Source organism: Physeter macrocephalus, chromosome 13 (assembly GCF_002837175.3).
Source record: "Physeter macrocephalus isolate SW-GA chromosome 13, ASM283717v5, whole genome shotgun sequence".
Lineage (NCBI taxonomy): Eukaryota > Metazoa > Chordata > Mammalia > Artiodactyla > Physeteridae > Physeter > Physeter macrocephalus.
This window is the reverse complement of record NC_041226.1, coordinates 47,864,627-47,886,153: the sequence shown is the minus strand read 5'-3', so window position 1 is coordinate 47,886,153 and position 21,527 is coordinate 47,864,627. Positions and strand designations below refer to the sequence as shown.

Here is a 21,527-nt window from a genome sequence, read left to right as displayed (position 1 = left end):
GGGAGTCCGCCTGCCGATGCGGGGGACACGGGTTCGCGCCCCGGTCCGGGAAGATCCCACGTGCCACAGGAGCGGCTGGGCCCGTGAGCCACGGCCGCTGAGCCTGCGCGTCCGGAGCCTGTGCTCCGCAACGGGAGAGGCCACAACAGTGAGAGGCCCGCATAACACACACACACACAAAAAAGATAATAAAGGAAAGTGTTAAGGAGTTTCAGATTATATGCCCGTACACTAAAGTTTTGTTTGTACAAAACTGATCCAAGACGGTCTTTAATTGTCCCTGACCACTAATACTTCATTAAGTCTTAATGTTCAGTTAAGTCCCTTCAAGGCCCAGATTATCTGTAACTCCCCGCCTGTGACACGGCCTCTCTTTCCTCTCTTCTATCAGTACTCCATTTTCTCCTTACTCCTTACCTCTCACCACTGCTCACTCCACACTATCCGCTTGTTATTTCCTCAACACATCAAGTGTTCCAGAGTTGTTGTTTTTTTTTTTTTTTGCGGTACGCGGGCCTCTCACTGTTGTGGCCTCTCCCGTTGCGGAGCACAGGCTCCGGACGCGCAGGCTCAGCGGCCACGGCTCACGGGCCCAGCCGCTCCGCGGCATGTGGGATCTTCCCGGACCGGGGCACGAACCCGCGCCCCCTGCATCGGCAGGCGGACTCTCAACCACTGCGCCACCAGGGAAGCCCCTGGTCCAGAGTTTTGCTCTTGCCCTTTCCTCTGATAGAAAAGCTCTTCTCACATATAAATGTACGGCTCATGCTTTCACTCCCTTCAGGTCTCTGACCAGGCATCACCCTATCAGTAAAACCCTCCCTGACTTCCCTAACCAGATTTTTTTGGGGGCCGCGCCACCTGTGGGATCTTAGTTCCCTGACCAGGGATCGAACCCGGACCCTTGGCAGTGAGAGCATGGAGTCCTAACCACTCGACCGCCAGGGAGGTCCCTCCCCTACACCGATTTAAAATAGCATCCTCACTCTTCATTCCTGCTCTTTTCTCCATAGCATTTATGACAAACGTTCTACGTATTTTAATTTATTGTGTGTGTTGCTCCATTGGAATGTTAGCTCTGTGAGGACAGGAATTTTTGTCTGGTTTGTGCTCTATCTCCCATGCCTAAATATAGGAAAAGCCTACACCCTAGGCTCTTGGTGAAGTCTACTTACTACCACCGCTGTGGAAGGGATAATCAGGATGAATCAGGAGGTATTTTCATGTCACTGTTCCATTCAGTTCAGACCTCTCTTCCCACTCGTAATTCTCTCAGGGGAATTTGCCTGCCCTAACTTAGTAAAGTGTTCCAACTAACAAGCTCCTACAAAACTAAGCTATCAGCAAATTAGGAGAGGGCAATTAGGGACTATTTATTGTATAGGCATACAATCTGAAACTCCTTAATGTATTGCTGTATTGCAGGAGTACCATATTTGGTAAGAGGCAAGTCCTAAGGCTAGTACTTGACACAATGAACCTGTGTCTAATTAACTAGTTAGGACGGTACTGTCTGAAAACAAAAGATAAGACAAGGAACATTAACAGATCAGAGAACAAAAATATGTATGCCTGACACTAATGGGATACTTTCCATCTACAATGGATAAAGCCTCAATGACAGCACTTGAGACATTTAATTGGTTTTGGACAGTACTTTGGGCAGAACAATTATGTTCAAGCTATGTTAAATAAAAAGCTGGACAGGGCTTCCCTGGTGGCGCAGTGGCTGGGAGTCCGCCTAACAACGCAGGGGACGCGGGTTCGTGCCCCGGTCCAGGAGGATCCCACATGCCGCAGGTCGGCTGGGCCCGTGAGCCGTGGCCGCTGGGCCTGCGCATCCAGAGCCTGTGCTCTGCGACGGGAGAGGCCACAGCAGTGAGAGGCCCGCGTACCGCAAAAAAAACCAAAAAACAAACAAACAAAAAAACCAAAACTGGACAAAAAAACAGTACTCTGTTTTGTAGGAAATCACTAATCTGGAAGCCTTATCAAATGAGAACCAAGAGTACCAACCACCACAGCAAAAAGAATTGATAATATTTATTACGTGTTTACTATGTCCTAAGCACTGTGTTAAGCATTTTACATACAAATTCACAGTTAATCTTCACAATTACCTCAATAGAAAGTTGCTGTTATTATTATTCTTTTTTAATTGAAGCATAGCAGATTTACAATGTTGTGTTAGCTTCCACTATACAGCAAGGTGATTCAGTTATACATATAAATATATATATACATATTCTTTTTCATCATAGATTATGACAAGCTATTGAATAAAAGGCACTGTTATTATTAGTAACCCTTTTACAGATGAAAAAAATTCAAGGCTCTTAGGGTGAAATGACCTCCATATATCACAAACTTGGAGTTTGTGTGAGATGTGTGCTCTTGGGAGCCCTGGTTCCACCCTGCCACTCTGAGACCCTTTCAGGAAATCCATGTGACCAAAACTATTTTCCTAGTAATACTAAGATTTTTTTGCCTGTTTTACTCTTAATCTTATGCCCGTCAAGTGTCTGCCGGTGGCTACATGATGTGTGATGATATCATTGCCCTTAAGGCTAATGAAGTGTGTACTTGTGTATTCCTGAGTTGTAAAAATTTCTCAGTTTTAATTTCGAATATGGTAAATGTTAACAGATATAGTCTATATAAGCAAAATCTCTTTGGGGTCTTCAATAATTTTTAGAGTGTAAATGGATGTTGATTATCAGAAAGATTTGAGAACACTGCCATAGATCAATCCTATGTACAGACTTACGTAACCAACACTGCAGTTGAGATCCTGACCTAGATCCGTAATGATCACCCTCATGCTGCCCCTTTATAATCACCACTCCCCTCTTCTCTAATGTCCCTAACCCCTGGCAAACACTAATCTGTTATCTCTATAATTTTGCATTTGAGAACATTATAAACTGCCACAGTTCATGATAAAGTAATTCATTTCTGTGGATTATCCAGCCATTAACTTTAGAGCCCTATTTATTGCTTGACTTTGGAGGTCAATGGCCAAGACCCTTTAAAATTTGGTGATCTGAATACCATTCACTCACTACCTTCCGATCAGAGCCATAAAATAATTTATCAGTTAGGTACTTCAAAAGTTATGGCTACTATAGAAATAGCAAATTTTAGTCTGGAAATATACGCTTTTTTAAAATGTTACAAGACACTTACAGACACATATTCAGGAATAGAAAGCTGATCTTCCGGAAGACCTTTTAGTTTCATATATTGGTCTTCTGTCAACTCAAAGTCACGCAGGTTTCGACGAATATCTCCAGCTTTCTCTCTTAGCTGACGGTTTGTCTCTTCTAGCTGTTTCTGTCTCAATAAAATAGTTTCCATTTCTTGTTTCATTAGTTCTTGATATTTTCTACATTAGGAGAGAATGTATAGCAGGCTTAAAAAAAAATCACTGAGATCTAATTTTCTCAAAGTCCTTTTTTATAGTAACATAAAATTAAGAAATGAGAAGCTTAATAGTATTTTTGGCTCCAGCTAAATGCTGACTTAACCAGTTAAACACGAAATGACAATGCTATACTAATTACTGAATGTGTAGCCACATAAATTATTAAATAGAAAATTAATGTTCTTAATAATGTTTAAAATTCAAATTATAAAATTACACATGTCTTCTCCTTAAGGTGTAAATCTTATATATCTCCTTTGGACCCTACTCATTAAATAATTTTCATTTGTCTTTATCCAGGTACTTCAAGGTATACCTCTTTAAGATGGCAACACTGAACCACCATAATGTATTCATTCAACCAATGAGGTAATGAAAACAGTAATCCACACATAATCAATCACCTTTCTCAAGGAATACATGTAGTACACATTGTTAGTTGCCGACCCGAACATTTTGAGCAGGAAGGCACCATCTGGTTTTTCCCCCTCCTACCGTATCACTCCCATCAACATACAAACATGCTGTTATTCGTCCTGTCTTAAAATAAATGAACAAACAAGCTCCCACAATTTTTGACCCCCTTTCACTGCCCCTCTTGTTTCTCAAAAGTTTTCTGTATGCGCTCTCTTCAATGCCTTTCCTCTTAAACCCAGGCCAATCAGGTCTGGTAACATTCAGATTACTAATGATCAATTCTCAGTTCTTTCCATCCCTATCAATAGCACTTGAGACACCTGATCTCTCCCTCCTTGAACACTTTCTTCATGTGGCTTCCCAGACACCATATTTTTTTCCTCTTCATTTTTCTCCTACTTTCTTGGTGGCGCTTTCTCGGTCTTATTGTCTAGTTTGTCTTAGTGTTGGAGTACTCAGTCCTCTCCTCTGTCTGTGTTCACTCCCTTGGGGAATTCATCCAGTCTCGTGACTTAAATACCATCTATATCCTAATGACTCCAGATTTATATCTCTAGATCGGACTTCTCATATACCTCCACATGGATTTCTAATATGACAACTCTAACTTAACATGTTCCAAATTGAACTCCTGCTCTTCTCTCACAAACCTATTCCGCTGTGGTTTCACCATCTTCAGTTTTTTCTTTTCTTGAATTTTATTTTAGTTATTTATTTTTTTATACAGCAGGTTCTTATTAGTTATCTATTTTATACATATTAGTGTATGTATGTCAATCCCAATCTCCCAATTCATCACACCACCACCCCCAACCATCTTTAGTTGACAGCAATTTCATCCCTTCATTTATTCAGGCCAAAAATGTCGGTACAATCCTTGATTCCTCTTTCTCTCCTAAACCCCACATCTAATCTATTAGGACATCCTATCAACTCTACCTTCAAAATATATTCAGAATCCAACCACTTTTTACCACTATCAGCTATCGAGAGAATTACTGCAGTAGCCTCCTACCGCCCTCTCCACTTCATTTAATTTGATCAATGCCTAAAGAATTAAGAGCAGAAGTCCTATTATCCAATGCAGTGGTTTTCAAAGTGTTATCCCCAAACCAGTAGCAGCATTAGCGTCATCTGGGAACTTGGTAAAAATGCAAATTCTCAGGGCCCAACTCAAATCAGAATCTGAGGGTGGGACCCAACAATCTTTTTTCACAAGCCCGGCAGGTGGTTCTGATGCATGCTAAAATTTGAGAACCACTGATCTAATGTGATAGTAGCTGATAATTGGTCCGATAATTTTTTTAAATATCAGTTAAAGAGTAAGATCTTATAAAGGGAAAAGATACATACTTTACACATTTACAGCTAATTAAAATATAGACATAAACATCCATTGGCAACATTTTTTACATAGGGTCCAGATTTTTTGTAATATGGAGATATGCTTTGTTTTTCTGTAGATCATTTTTCATGATTTCCAAGTCTGATTTCTTTACAATGGCAGGAGACCTTTTTAAAAGACACTTGGGAAATCTGAGGATACTTTTTATGGATTTGATTTTTGCCCCTAATCTCTAAACACCTCTTGCTTACACTTAATTTGATGATTTTTAGTCACTCACTTTAATTGACTCTTTCCAAAGAATTCATTACAGTTTGCAAAGAAATGACATATGTTTTTGTACTCATTTAAAAATATAATTTTAATTAAGTGTAAGTACGATTATATAAGTATAATAAGTATGATTGGCATAGGCATATTTGATAGTAAACACAACAGACTCTGGATAAACACACAACTGAGCTGGAGAAAGTATGTAGGCAAACAAAAGGTACATTAACCCAGAAGAATTCAATGGGCCATAGGAATATATCAGTATGTTCTACAGAGCAAATGAAGAATTTAATCCAGACAGCCAGTTAAGTGGTGGTGAGTTTAGAGAGCTTCCATTGTCATTTATGGTTCACTTACACTGGCAATATTTATTGAATGAATGTTGAATTCTGGCTTTTTGAATTTTGTGTATGTATCAAGTAGTTTTTTTGTCAGTCTGGATGTAAAAATTATTACCGTCTTTGATTTAAGATTTCTCTATTTTAGCTTATGACCACATGCATGAATAGGTAATGACATTACTAACTGCCAGATAGGTATTGCTGCTTTTTAAAACTTTTACCTGGCATCCTTTTGTTGAAAAGTCAATTGGTTGTCTAATCTCAGTGTTAGTAGCTGCTTCTGGTGAAGTGCGTCATTAAGCTTCTCTTCCAATTCTTCAATCTTAAAAAAGAGAAAAAGGTAAATTATACGGTCAGTTTGCAAATTTATCGTTTAATAAAACCTTCTGTTTGTTCATACAAATGGTTGTTAAACTACGCTTTGAATCTGCTGCCTTATGAATGTATTTTTGCCAGACTGCCATTAAGATCATTTTTTCCCGTTAATCTAATCTAAGTGAAAAACCCTTTTGACAACTGGAATTTTTATGCTGGTGCCTCGCCCAGGTAATTATTTCCTGGCCAGACCCTGTGTATATACCTCAGATCCATCTATAATCTCTGCCTACTATACATATTCAATTGACTACATGGGTGATGCTATAAATGTCCAAAATGAACCCAGTCATCAACCTCACCGATCTTATATTCCTTGCATCTCCCTGGTCTCCAAAGCAAAAACATCTGAGTCAGGCATATTTGATATATCTCCTCCATTGCTTATTCTGATCTGACATCATTGTTTTCACTGTTGAGTTTATTTCATAAAAAGCTGTCAAAACTATACCATCCTCTTTAATGCCCATTGACAAGTCTTCAGTTAGACCCCTGTCATCTCTCACCTGGATTATTATAATGGTTTCCCAACTGGTTTCCCTGCCTTCAGTTTTGTCAGTCTCCAAAACTATCTTCCTTTATCTTATCTTTTAAAAATGCTATCAAAAATTTATTTCCCCAGTTTTCAATCCTTCAGAGGATCCTCACTGCCTTCAGAATAAATTCTAAACTTCATGGCATACTAAACTAGTCCTTCTTGATCTGGCCCTTACCTACCATGTCTCTCGTCCCTAGCTTAAAAGAAAACTCTGTTCCAGCAAAAGTAAGTGCTTGCCATTCCCCCAATATGCTGTGCTCCCTCTTAAGCCTCCATGCACCTGAGTTCACTCTTAGACTATTTAAAAAATTCTTTACTCCTTCCCTTTCAACCCAGGCAATTCTTGTTCACCTTTAAACATATGCAGATTAATTTAACAGTCAGCCCTTAATATATTCAAGTGAATTCCTCTCACATCATCAAATTCTCCTTCTCTACTGAACTATTCCTGTCATTAAACAAACATGTTTTTGTCTCCCATTAAAAAACCCAACAAACCACACTCCCTTGATCCCACCACTTCCTCTGCTACAGTACCATTTTCTCTGCTCACCACCAGAGCAAAACTTCCATATGGTTTTCGTCCCACACTATTCCAGTAACAATTCTTGTTAAAGTTATGAATCCCCCCCATAATGCCCAGTCCAATGGTTATTTCTGCGTATTTATCTTACTTGACAGCAAGATTTGGCAGAGCTGACCACTCCATCCTCTTTCACCTTATGTGATACTCTTCCTGGTTTTCCTCCTTAACTCACTGGACCCTCTTAAGGTTCACAGGTTCCTTTGCTGGATTTTCTTCCTTTAACCCATTTCTAATGTTTGACTACTCCTTGATTTGGTTTGGGGCCCTCTACTCTCCCCAGGTAATGCCATCAAATCCCATAGCTTTAAGTGGCACCTACATGCTGATGTATATCACGTGTGTGCGCCCCCCCCCCCCCCGCAACACCCACCCATTCCCTGGTCATGGACTGTCCTCTAAAGTCAGAGCGACAATTCCATTTAGGAGTCTAATGGGTGGGCATTTAAAGTTTAACATATTCAAAACAGAACTTAAACTTTATCTCCTATATCAGTTTTCTCCCAGTCTTCTATTTCTCAATAAACAGCTCCAGGAGATGAAGCCAAAAAGTTAGGAGTCTTACGTAAGGCAATAGCCTAATACTGTATTCTTCTTCTACCTTATCTGCTCTTAGTCTATTACTTCACTGACATTTTGAAAATAAAAATCAGGACATGTCACTCCAGCCGCCTAAAATCTGCAAATGGCTTCTCTGATACATAATCTAAAGCAAGGGTTAATATACCATGGTGATGGGCCAAACCCAGCCCATGTCCTGTTCCTCATTAGCCCACGAGCTAAGAATAGGTTTTACATTTACAAAGTTGCTAAAAGAAAAAAAAAAAGAAGGAAGAATAAGTGATAGACTGTACGTGGCCTGCAAAGCATAAAATATTTACTGTCTGGCCCAGGCCTTTACAGAGAAAGTTTGCTGACTCCCTATCCAAAGCAGAAAATTCCCACTGCTGAGCAATGCCACGTCACATATCTTGAAGATATCTTGTTTAATTGTTGTTTGATCATGTCTCTCACTTGAATGTGATCTCCATAAAAAAGGGACTCTGTCATATTTACTGCTATATTCCTGGCAACATGTCTCAATAAATGTCTTAAATCAACAAAAGATAACCACATTCTTCATAATTACTATTTTGCAAATCAAGAAAACTGTTACCACAAGGAGAAACTTCCGCTTTTTTCAGGGTTAGAACTTTTACAGTCTTAACTGACTTTTAGATTAAGTCCCTCAACTCAGAGACAGTCAAGCTAGGGAGATTCACTCCTCCATTTCCAAGCAATAAAGAACCCACAGATCTCCAATGACAGATAAACAAAGAGAGATTTTGGCATTTAAAAATTGACAAGCAAGAAGAATGAGGAGGAAAGGAATAAGGAGGGGGAATAAGGAAAGCGATTTAGGCAGCGATAAGTGGGGATAAAAGTGCAAAGCTAACAGTCCTCTAAGGTTAGGAAGTTTGGCCTGAGCAGCTTGCCTTCTCAGCGCTCTCAGTCGGCAAGCAGCTGAGTGGGGAGGGGGAATCCATGCTTTTTAAGTTTCCTGGGACCAACCTGTTTCTGTCAAATCAACATGGGTCGAGACATTCTTAGTAATAAACTGTACCACCAGCAATAAGCTGTAATAAACATAAGCATTGTACCCTTGCCATACTGGCGTGGCGAGAAGTTATATTATATAGATTCACATATTTCCGAACTAAAAAAGACCTTGATGAGTGGAAAAAACTGTTACTTGTCTCCCAACATCAAGTTTTCCCCTCTTTCTCAGGTGACTCTGGTTTTTATTAGAGACAACAATCTGTCCAGTTAAAGACTTAACACTTCCCAGCTTCCCACTTGAACCATTATCATGGAGCTATAGTCTAGGGAGGGAAATTTATTTTTGTAATGCTAGAATGTGACATTTTCATCTTCGTATCCCTGATGTTCAATGTACTGGTAAGCTTTGGAGAATGAGTGAGTGGCTAAAAATACTGTTCCTTCATCAATCCCAGACTCACACTTTTCCACATTTTTCATCTCTGAAGCTGGAATGCATCTTACCCACTACAGCACATAACAGTTTAACTTGGCAGTGTTTAACCCTAGCAATACACATAGTGGTCCATCTTCCAATCCAGGTGGCTTGGATTTGACGAATTAAGGAAGACTAATTCTTCTACCATATAATACTTCCTCCCATATTTGACGGCAAATATATTACCCCAAGGGGTCTCTAAGCAGGACAACCCTAGTGCTCATAGACAAAAAACACAGGAATGTAGAGCAGGCAGCTACTCTGGAGAGCAATTTGGAAGTACACTTAAATTAAGCAGACATATACCCTGTGAGCCAGAAATCCCACTCCTTAGTATATATGTCAAAGAAATGTTCACACCAGGTCCAGAAGAGGAATGTCTAAAGAAGGCCACGCTGCATGCGGTGGCAAGGAGCTAGAGGCACCCTGGGTGCCTATCGCTGCGGGAATGGGTGGACGGATGGGTAGACACACACCTGAACTGTGTAGCTGCTGGAAGCAAAGGACTAGACTTGCACGTGGTAACATGAAGGATCTTAAAAAGTGCACTGAGTTGAAATGAAAAACTATAAAAGAAATAAAATCTAAAACAAAACATGCAATTCAGATTTATGTAAAGGAAAAAGATAAGAAAAATACTCGTATTCAAGATAAATGTTTATAATAACCATAAATGGAGTATAACCTTTAAAAATTGTGAATCACTATGTTGTACACTTGAAACTTATATAACACTGTAAACTGACTGTACCACAATAATTTTTTTTAAAGAATAAATGTTAAAAGGAAAAAATAAACATAGAGAAAGGGAGGAAGAGAAATGAATTATGGGAATAAAAAGAATAAACGTACAAAAGAAGAAGTGATCTTGCAAGGATCAATGATGACTGTGTGTCATAAACTCAGGAATATGACTAACTTAATCTTCTACATTTTCAGCCCAACCAGAAAACCACAACAATAAAAAACTATACTAAGCACCATGGGATACAATAATAATAACATACAGTGCTGAATAAATATAACTATTACTGTTATTTATTATACACCAGGCATCTGAGAGCTTGTGTGCCTTGATTAATTTAATCCTCCAACAACTCCATGAAGTAAAAACTATGATTATTCTTATTTTACAGGAAATCAGGGAAAAAAAACTTAAGGAATTTGCTCAAGGTAAGTATAAGGGCTGGGATTCAAACTCAAACTGTGTGTGTCTGGAACTGCAGCTCTGATCTGTTATACCGTAAAGCCTCTCACGAATAAACCACCATGCCCATAATGTAAACATTACACTTTAAAAAGGAGAGACGCCATTTACAACCAAGCACAATGCAAGCTGAAAACAAATAATTTAAAAACTGGCCAAACAAAATGTAACTTTCGATGTGGTATACAGTTGGCACTTAATAGAATATTTGTTGACTGAGTGGGTAGATTAACAAGTGGGCGATTACCTCAGGCTTCTTCAGTGACATCCACTGAAGGAGATCTTAAGGATAGAGATACATGAGACAGTAGCACTGCGGCAGTCCATTTGAAGAGTGAAAACAATATGACTAAGGGAAAAGAATGGGAAACCACAGGATACACTGATAAAATACCAAGTGACCTAGTCTAGGTAGGTGACTGCATAGAGAACCTAAAAGGAAGTCTTAGGAGGTTTACTTGGATGGAGCACAGGCATTAGACTTCTTGGTGTTAACCCCACCTGGCTCCATCACTTCCATCTGAATGGCCTCGGTAAGCTATTAACCAGTTATGGTTCTGTTTTTTTTCAATAGCAAAATGAGGTTAAGTCACTCATTTAAGAAACAGCTGAGCACTTACTAGGTGCCAGGGACAGTTCTAAGTGCTGGAGATACAACAGGTTCTACAAAGAAGTCCCTGTCCTCAGGATCCTTACACTTTATTAAGAGAGACAAATACCCAACAAACAAGGCAGGTAGTCCTTTGAGCATAGATGTAAGGCACAGAAAATAAGCAGAGTGAAAAAAGTGAGAATATTATTTTAGTTAATAACAGCAACAATGACTAATACTTATTGTGTGCTTACTAAGTATCAGTCTAACTCATTCTATTGATTCATTTACTATGATAGGTCAGAGAAGATCCCCCTAAAAGCTCCTATACCTCAAAGAGCTGTATGGCTTCAATGAGATAATACATGAAAAAGCTCACAGAACAGGGTCTGGCACAGAATAAGCACTCAATAAATGTTAGCTATTAATATATATTTTTAAATGTACCTAAATGATTTCTTTACATCATCAAGACCTTGGGATTTAGGACATTTCATTTTCCTAGAGAGGTGTGGTCAAGAAATTTTTCTAGCAGCATGATACTTATACATAGGTAAGAACTAACCAAGACTGACTTAACAAGAGAGAAGGTAGATATAACTGAAACAAAATGGGGAGGGGAGGAGATAGGAAGAGGTGGCATCACGAGCAAAGATGGAGGGTTTACTACTGGAAAGAAAAGACTTTCTCAGAAGACAGAAGTAGTAAGAGTTACAATGTTTATCCTGTCTTTCTGAAATCACTGTAAATTTTTTATAACTAGCGACAACTTTACCAGGCCTTACATAAAACACTCCGTAACTGTAAATAAACACACAAGGCAGAAAAACAAGGACTAGGGCATCCCTTGTTACTTGGCAGATACCACTTGTTAAAGACCACGGTAAGTGAATTTGTTACACTTGGTACTATGACACAGTAACTATCAAAGAACAAGATATAAAGAAACCAAATCTCCATGGTATTGGACTAAACAGATTCAGTAATGTAACAATGATCTTGATTCTCCCTATCCAACTAGTCACATTAGGGCTAATTCTCCATGAAGCAGAAAAAACTTGGCCAGAAAAAAAACACTGGAGAAAATATACCTCACACATAATATATTTTAAAAACTGAGCCGGGGGCTTCCCTGGTGGCGCAGTGGTTGCGCGTCCGCCTGCCGATGCAGGGGAACCGGGTTCGCGCCCCGGTCTGGGAGGATCCCACATGCCGCGGAGCGGCTGGGCCCGTGGGCCGTGGCCGCTGGGCCTGCGCGTCCGGAGCCTGTGCTCCGCAACGGGAGAGGCCGCAGCAGAGGGAGGCCCGCATACCACAAAAAAACAAACAACAAAAAAAAAAACTGAGCCTACAGAAGCAATTCATCCCTGCCCACCTTTAAGTCACACCTTCTTTCAAGACTTTTTATTTGGTACACAGAACTATTATTCACTTCCCTTCTCCTTTTATTTTATTTATTTATTTTATAAATTTATTTATTTTATTTATTTTATTTTTGCGCTGGGTCTTCATTGCTGTGCGCGGTTTTTCTCTAGTTGTGGTGAGCGGGGGCTACTCTTCGTTGCGGTGCACGGTCTTCTCTTGTTGTGGAGTGTGGGCTCTAGGCACGTGGGCTTCAGTAGTTGTGGCACGTGGGCTTCAGTAGTTGTGGCTCGCGGGCTCTAGAGCACAGGCTCAGCAGTTGTGGCGCACGGGCTTAGCTGCTCCACGGCATGTGGGATCTTCCCGGACCAGGGCTTGAACCCATGTCCCCTGCATTGGCAGGCGGATTCTTAACCACTGCGCCACCAGGGAAGCCCCCCTTCTCTTTTTAAAAGCAGCTTTTTTAAACTATGCAAGAAAATATAATTATTTTCTTGATATTTTATATTTATCATTTCAAGTTCAGATTACATATACATAAATTTAATTCTTATATATCTGCAGTTTCAAGACAATAAAGCACATAGATAGCAAATTTACACATGATCTTACCTTTGTAAGATAATCAACCTTCAAGTTGTCGATCATCATATTTTTCTGTGATAGCTCTATTTTCAGTAACTGAATATTATGAAGCAGTTCTTTCCGTTCAATTAGCTGCTTGGTGATTTTGATTTTACCGTCTCTCTCTTCTGATGAGGAAATATCATCTGTAGGAACTGTTGTTTCTAAACTAATATCTTCAGATTCCAGAGAGCTAGAGATGTTCAGTGTTTTTGATGGCTTGGCACCTTTTCGAGACATTTTTAATTATTATGGGTCACTTTTCTTCTCCAATTCTATTTCAATTTTCTGTAGGTTAAAAAATATTGATTTAAACATACTCAAACATTCTCTATGGAAAGTATAAAGTATATCAAAGAGATACTAAGGGTTCCCTAAGTAAATATTAGGCAAACTGGAGGACCCCAAATCTAGGGCAGATCGGTTAAGTTACTGCTCAAATCAAACATATTAAATCAAACTCATTAAATTCTATTCCAAACCCATACTTTTTTTTAAAATTAATATTTATTGGCGTATAGTTGCTTTACAATGTTTTTTTTTTTTTTGAACCCATACTTTTGATGAATAAAAAACCCAGTTCCTGGGGGCAGGACTCTTACTTGAAGTAAACAAAGAAATGTATGAGATAAACAATAAAGCCCTAAATCGCTAGTACCCAGGAATACTACTAATAAAAGCAGCACATGTTGAAGATAGAGAAGTTTCTTCTGAGTTGGTCAGGCGAAGGTCATACAGAGGTAGGACTTAGAATCCTGAAGGATTTGGAGAGGAGTAATAAAAAGGGAAAATCATTCAGGTATTAAGGTTGGTATAGAAGTGATGAAAGTGTAAAACAACAGAGGGACATAGTAGTAGTCAGCCTGGGCCAAGCCCATGTGAATCTGAGTGGTGACTCCTCTTACCCCCCAAACACAAACACACAGAAGGGTTGTCCCTTATACATAATCAAGACTGTGGAGGACCCCGAATGTTTCAGTATGTTCGAAATTTATTCTACAGGCAATGAGGCATCAGTGAAGTTTTTTTAAAAAGGGAAATAGTGAGAGCAAACTTTTTTATAGACTTGCAGATAGCAAAATGAAAACGAGGGTAAAAGACAAATTCCTCGAACTCCTTACCCTTTCACAAAAATTTCAGCAACTCCCTCGTTTTAATACTACACAATATAATAAATTACTTACGGTATTGGAGATACCAGTGTTTCTAAACTGAACGATTAGAAAAAAGGTGTGTGGAAGGGAAACTTAAGAACTCTGACTGGATCGGCTTCCCTCGTTTTTAAAGGGAAAGGGATAAGGAAAGGCGAAATCAAAGGCAACATCACCTGGGATACAAAGGGTCCGGGACTGGCACTGCCCACACGTGCGGCGTGAAGAATAAAACCCGAATTTGGCAGCATCAGAAGATTCCTTGTCCCAGGCAAAAAAGGAAGGGGGGAGCCATGAGCTACCTGGAAAGCTTCAATTACTCCACGTCGAAGGCTGAAGAAGCCGCCACCGCCGCCACTTTAGAGGAGCTGAAGGTGTCTCCAGACAGCAGCTCGGGTTGCAGCCTCTTAACGAGAAATCACAGGTCGGGGACCGTTAGCACCCGTAACCAAAACAACCATTTCCGCACACAGAGGAAGCTGCAGCAGGCAGATACCCACGCTACGGCAACTCAGCCCCCCGCGGGTCTACCCAGGCGCGGGAAGCAACGCATTCTGGGAGATGGAGTCCGGAGGCGGAGTCACGAGCGGAAATGGCTCCGGGCTCCTCCCATCTGCCCGCTTTCGCCCAATCCTCGCAGCCCTCAGAGAGCCAACCAACGGCTGTCTCGAGGTTTCCCCGCGAGAGGGGTTTACTAATATCCTGGAGGGGGAAGGAGCAAACCTCTGGGTAAAGTGTAGTTGTGCGACAGGGCTCCAAGCTTGACATTTTCCGCCGGAAGAGCGCCGTCGGGGTCGGTATTCCTAACCGCGAGGCAAGATGCTCAAGTCCAGGACTTTCTTAAAAAAGACGCGGGCGGGCGGCGTGATGAAGATCGTGCGCGAGCACTACCTGCGGGACGACATAGGCTGCGGTGCGTCTGGGTGCGCGGCGTGCGGCGGTGCGCACGAGGGGTCGGTCCTCGAGCCGCAGCCCCTGGATCGGGTCAGCAGCCTCTGCCCGCAGCCGCACTACTTGCTGCCTGACACCAACGTGCTGCTCCACCAGGTGCGTCGGTAGGCGGGCGAACCGCGGGTACAGCGGCCTCACCAGGACAAAGGGAGATAAGGGAGACTGATGCCCGAGGAGGAGCGTCTTGGGCAACATCACGTACTTAGGGAGAGGCAAACCCCGTCAGAACCTATGCCTCCTGCCCACCAGGCCGAGGTTCTTTTCCATGTACTGTTTTGGTTATTTTTTTTTTTTTTGAGTTCTTGGAGTTATAGGAATTTTAAATACGTCAGTTTTCTAACTCCTGGTGTCTCTTCTGCCTTAGATTTTAATGTCTGGAGGTCGGGGACCTGGGCTTCTGTGGCCTCCAGCCTGCGACCCCCAGGCAGCTTGTAAGTGCCTACGAACGAAAGCTATGTGGGCCAACGTATTATTTATTAATGACGTTAATTCTACAAAGTTTTGTAATTAGCCTATTTACATGTGCACTTCTTTAATGGACCTGAAGGGCTTTCTATTGCAAAATAGCTCCTTATTTAATGTACAGTTAGTGTTTTTTTTTAACCGGCAGAGTTTCACGTTCAACAGAAGCAATTTATGAATGAACACAGGAAAAATTAACTCTTCATTTTTTAAATTTATTTGTTTATTTATTTAAAAGATTGATGTCCTTGAGGACCCTGCGATCAGGAATGTCATTGTGCTACAAACAGTTCTCCAAGAAGTGAGAAATCGGAGTGCTCCGGTATATAAACGAATCCGAGATGTGACTAATAACCAGGAGAAGCATTTCTATACGTTTACTAACGAGCACCATAGGTAGGGGGGAAATTATGTCAATTATCAGGAAACTATAGAATTAGCTAAACTGGGGGGGAGAGTTCCTGGCGGTCATCTGTGACATCGTCAGAAGTTACAGCATAGATTTCATACTTCTGGGAGTAATATTTGGTTCTTACAGAGTTTACAGACCTTGCTAAGGTCACATAGGCATTGATTGGGTCAAACCCAGAACCAAAGCCTCCTGGCTCCTCGGCTCTAGTAGGTACTTTAATTTACAAAATGTTTTCATTTTGAATTGGTTTTAGCATGAGTCAAGCAGCAGGATTTTGGAAGATGAGATTTGCCTAGGTTCCTGGTATACCGTATTATACGAATAACCAACATAGGTTAATAAAATATAGGAGTTTGTGAAGGAAAGCTTTAAAAATATAAAGCAGATATATTCTTAATGGGCTCTTAAAAGTTAAACTAATACCTTATAACGGATCATATTGACGACAATAAGGTTAAGAAATAGAATTTTTTATGTTTCAGATTCAAGACCTTTGTTTGAACTTAAATGTGTGATCTTAGAAAATATGATATTGCCTGTTTCTTAGGTTACATAAATAATTTATGATGAGTCCTAGCTTACTTTTTTTTTCTTATAAATTTATTTTATTTATTTAGTTTTGGCTGCATTGGGTCTTCATTGCTGCGCGCGGGCTTTCTTTAGTTGCTGCGAGCGGGGGCTACTCTTCATTGTGGTGCGCGGGCTTCTCATTGCGGTGGCTTCTCTTGTTGAGGAGCACGGGCTCTAGGCGCACGGGCTTCAGTAGTTGCGGCGCACGGGCTTCAGTAGTTGTGGCTCGCGGGCTCCAGAGCACAGGCTCACTAGTTGTGGCGCATGGGCTTAGTTGCTCCGCGGCATGTGGGATCTTCCTGGACCAGGGCTCAAACCCGTGTACCCTGCCTTGGCAAGCGGATTCTTAACCACTGCGCCACCAGGGACGTCCCCAGTTTACTTTTATTAGATGAGAGTTTCTCAATGTTCGCACTATTGACATATTGGACTGGATAATTCTTTGTTATGGGAAGGCTGTTGTAGGAATTGTAGGGTGTTTAGTAGCATCCCTGGCCTATATGCACTAGATGCCAGTAGCAGACCTCCCCTCCCCCACCAATCCACCGAGCTGTAACAACCCAGAATGTCTCCAGACATTGTGAAATGTCCCATGGGGGGGAAAATCACTCCCTGGTTGAGAACTGCTAGATTAGACAGTAGATGTAATAATGAAATCCCATTGGAATATGCAAATTAAAAATATTTAATTTCTCATATTTCTCTTCTTTATTCTTATATCCCACACTTAAATACCGTTGTTATAAAGAACATCAGTAAAGCACCTGTAGACTTCTTATTTCTGTCTCCTCCTCGAAATCCAGAAACAGAAACCTCACTGTTTTTCAGCACTCAAAGGCCTAGTTTCTGTGGAGCATGATCATCAGATTTTTAATCCGAGGTTAGCAATTTTGTTAGCTTAAGTGCAGTGAATAGAGCTTAGCAATTCTGGGGTTGACAGGAAGAATTAAGACACTCGAGCAAATCTCATGTAAGATTGTTGCTCAATCATGCTAAAACCAATTCAAAAATTTATGAGTGTCTTTGATAAGCTTAAAAGCATTGTCAGGTGTATTTAATACTGAATAATAAAATAATTCTGAAAACCATGTAAATAAGTATAGAATTCTAAAATTGAGCCTATAAGTTTTAAGAAGTAGGTAGAAGTTATTGTGCTGAATTTTGTTATTGTACTTAAATTTGGCTTCGAAGAACAGATTTAAAGAAATAAGTATGCTGACATTTGATAGCTCAGAGTGAATAGACTTAGAAGGAATATGCAATCATACCTGTATCTGGTCTTTCAATCTCTAGATGGCATTTGTCATTTATTCAGGGTTTACCATGGATAATTTATGTTCATTATGTATTTAATAACTATACATTAATCATATGATCACAAATCATCTAATCATATAATCAGTAGCTTTTAGGAATTCCTGTTAATCTACAGTTTGAATGAAATCTCATTATCAGACCTGCAAAGTTTTAGTATAGTTTTTTTCCTACAAACTATTACTTTTTTAATGTCCCAACCTCAAGTAGAAATTCTGATCTTGAATTTTTCTTTTGGGGAAAAAAATTTATTTTAGTCTTTTTATTGCTCCATTAATGTGATTTTATTCTTTTCCAAGCAAGTCGTTGTCTTTAAAACGTGACTAGAAAGATCTTATTTGTTTCTGCTCTGAGGTATAAATGTGAATACATTCAAGAGAAAAAGATGTACCATTGACTTTTAAGTTTAGTAATTATTAAGTATTTATGTCCTAAGACTTTTTACATGTGCTTGATTCTCTTGTTTTCCATTTCTTTCTTTCTTTTTTTCCCTTTCCATTACATTTAGAGAAACTTATGTAGAACAATTACAGGGAGAAACTTCTAATGACAGGAATGATAGAGCCATTCGAGTAGCAGCAAAGTGGTACAATGAACATTTGAAGAAAATGTCGGCAGAGAGTCAGCTGCGAGTTATCTTCATAACCAATGACAGGAAAAACAAAGAGAAAGCTGTAGAAGAAGGGATACCAGCTTTCACTTGTAAGTCTCCATGGAGACCGGACTGTTAGTTCATGTTTGCAAATGCATATAAAAACTATCATCAGGCCCATAATCAGATGTACATTTGACCATTTGGTATTTTCATAGTCCTATGTAACTTAATGTGATATTTTTGTGTTTTTTTTTGATTTCTCAGCATTTCTAAGCTAAATGAGTTGTGCCACCAGTGGCTATTAATTTCCCTATCAAGACTTGGAATTGGCTTAGCAATAAAAGCTTATAGATATACTTGACCCACTGCCTTTTGGGTGTGACCACCTCAACAGAGAGGGCTTCCCCCTGCCCCCCCCCAAAAAAATTGACATATGTACTGTCACAAACAAAAGAAAGGGAAAAAAACATATCTAAGGGGGAAAAAAACACATTTGAATTTATGAAGAACAAAAAACTTATTTTTCAGGTGAAGAATATGTAAAAAGCCTAACTGCTAACCCCGAACTCATAGATCGTCTTGCTTGTTTGTCTGAAGAAGGGGTATGTTTGAGTTTGTTTTATTTTGTTTTTGAAAAGTGAAATGATTAATGTAGCCACTTCCGGATGTTAGGCTTATAGTTACCAAATTTAAAAATTGGAATATCGGTGGGTAAGCTGGAATTGGAATAGGAGTTGGGTTATGAACAACAAGAGTGGCTCTAATAGACTTCTTATCAAAATGCCATCCCTAAAGACTTGACTTTCTCAAATAGTGCTATTTACTGATATATCCTCAGCAACCCGAGTAGGGCCTGGAGCAAGGTGGCACTATCTGTTTGATTAATAAATGAAGAAATTCATGGCTGGCTTGTGATGAGTAGGTATTTGACAAACAAAGAAGTGGTGGGCACTGCAGAGAGAGCATACAGCTGTAGCATCAATTCCATAGGAGGAGGGAGGGAGTCATAAGAGGTAGAACAGGGAGGCAAGGGGCCAGATAGTGTGGACTTAACAATTTATTCTGTTAGTAATTTTTAAACTGTCTTATAAAGGTCTCCCTAAAAGGCTGCTACGAAGAGAAGTTAGCAGATCGGATTCTGGGCTCCCTACCTTATATTGTCAGGCTAAAAGACATTAAAGGTGGATGAGAGTGTGTCTAGGAGGAACAGAGGAGAAGGACCAGATTTGTTACTTATTGGGGAGACTACTCCAATTTCGATTTGTAAGATGATGCATTGTATCAAGGGCACGATTAGAGGCAGGGGGATGAGAAAAGGATCACCGCAATAGTGGACTTGAGAGGGGACCATTAAACTTTGTGAGCTGCTGTTTCCTTGTATGTAAAGTGTGTTTAGCATTAATGACTCCATAGTGTTGTTATTAGGGTTGAATGAGGTGATAACAGTTGTAGTAATAAAATTCTTATCTCAGTGCCTGGCAAACAGCTATGGTAAATGTAAATGGTAGATACTATTGATATAAAAATAGGTTTTATGTAATAGAACATTATACGTACAGCTAGTCTTTACAGCATTTTGTCCATCCCTGCTTGTCTTCAACCAGCTACTTTACAAAACTAAATGGAAGTGAGAAAATAAAAGCTGGGCTTGATTTTTAGAATACAGATTTAGGATTTTCCTGTCTAATAGGTAGCCACTAGTTGCATGCGGCTGTTTAAATTTAATTCAGGTTAAAACTTCAGTTTCTCAGTTGTACTATTCAACTTTCAAGCAACCAGGAGCCACTTGTGCCTAGTGACTACCATACTGGAGATCACAAAAAGAACACTCCCTTTATCACAAAGTTGTTTTGGATAGCACTGGTCTAGAAGAAGAAACAAAGAGTAATCCAACATTGGTGATTCACAGTATTTGATTATGCACTATGGTAGGATAAGTGTACGATATGGTGAAATTACAGTCGGTTCTATTGTAACACATGTGTGTTCCTCGAAGTCACTGTGCCATGCAAAATTATATAATGAAACCCACAGAGCTTAGGGAAAATGTGGTTAGGGACACACTCAGAAACTTCATGAAGCGGTGAAAAGAGGGTTATCTAAATTTGAACAGAAAGTTGTTACACCAGATGAAGATGGTGTGGCTCGTAAAACACAGTGATCTGAAGTAACTGATAGATGTTTGAGAGTGTGTGTGTGTGTGTGCACGCGTGTGGATTCAGCTTGATGCAGTTTTCTGCAATCACCTGGTATTTTTTTTTAAACATCTTTATTGAAGTATAATTGCTTTACAATGGTGTTAGTTTCTGCTTTATAACAAAGTGAATCAGTTATACATATATCCCCATATCTCCTCCCTCTTGTGTCTCCCTCCCACCCTCCCTATCCCACCCCTAGGTTCTTCATAACCATTTTTTTTTAGATTCCATATATATGTGTTAGCATACGGTATTTGTTTTTTCTTTCTGACTTACTTCACTCTGACAGACTCTAGGTCCATCCACCTCACTACAAATAACTCAATTGCATTTCCTTTTATGGCTGAGTAATAGTCCATTGTGTATATGTGCCACATCTTCTTTATCCATTCATCTATCGATGGACAGATAGGTTGCTTCCATGTCCTGGCTATTGTAAATAGAGCTGCAGTGAACATTGTGCTACATGACTCTTTTTGAATTATGGTTTTCTCAGGGTGTATGCCCAGGAGTGGGATTGCTGGGTCATATGGTAGTTCTATGTTTAGTTTTTTGAGGAACCTCCATACTGTTCTCCATAGTGGCTGTATCAATTTACATTCCCACTAACAGTGCAAGAGGGTTCCCTTTTCTCCACACCCTCTCCAGCATTTATTTGTTTGTAGGTTTTTTGATGATGGCCATTCTGACCCGTGTGAGGTGATACCTCATTGTAGTTTTGATTTGCATTTCTCTAATAATTACTGCTGTTGAGCATTCTTTCGTGTGTTTGTTGG

At 40.0% G+C, this 21,527-nt stretch overlaps 2 protein-coding genes across 10 annotated transcripts in view; one reads left to right on the top strand and one right to left on the bottom strand.

Moving 5' to 3' along the window:
* Window positions 1–15,058, bottom strand: part of PIBF1 (progesterone immunomodulatory binding factor 1) — a 214,203-nt gene extending 199,145 nt beyond the window's left edge. For 3 of the 5 annotated variants that reach the window (XM_028497921.2, XM_028497923.2, XM_028497924.2), the window contains exons 1-4: window positions 14,426–14,760; window positions 13,087–13,386; window positions 6,022–6,122; window positions 3,187–3,385 (exon numbers count right to left, since the gene is read on the bottom strand). In XM_028497921.2, coding sequence (XP_028353722.1) covers window positions 3,187–3,385; window positions 6,022–6,122; window positions 13,087–13,338 — 552 coding nt within the window. In that variant the 5' untranslated portion in view covers window positions 13,339–13,386; window positions 14,426–14,760. Of the gene's footprint in view, window positions 1–3,186; window positions 3,386–6,021; window positions 6,123–13,086; window positions 13,387–14,425; window positions 14,761–14,972 lie in introns of those variants that run through there. The other 2 variants (XM_028497922.1, XM_024123149.3) reach the window with 2 other exon arrangements.
* Window positions 14,991–21,527, top strand: part of DIS3 (DIS3 homolog, exosome endoribonuclease and 3'-5' exoribonuclease) — a 32,578-nt gene continuing 26,041 nt past the window's right edge. For 4 of the 5 annotated variants that reach the window (XR_008619011.1, XR_008619012.1, XR_003682690.2 and 1 more), the window contains exons 1-4: window positions 14,991–15,296; window positions 15,901–16,058; window positions 18,467–18,660; window positions 19,082–19,155. Coding sequence is in view for 1 of the 5 variants with exons in the window: in XM_007110456.4 (XP_007110518.1) it covers window positions 15,069–15,296; window positions 15,901–16,058; window positions 18,467–18,660; window positions 19,082–19,155 (654 nt within the window). In the remaining 4 variants the exon portion in view is untranslated. Of the gene's footprint in view, window positions 15,297–15,571; window positions 15,632–15,900; window positions 16,059–18,466; window positions 18,661–19,081; window positions 19,156–21,527 lie in introns of those variants that run through there. The other variant, XR_003682691.2, reaches the window with a different exon arrangement.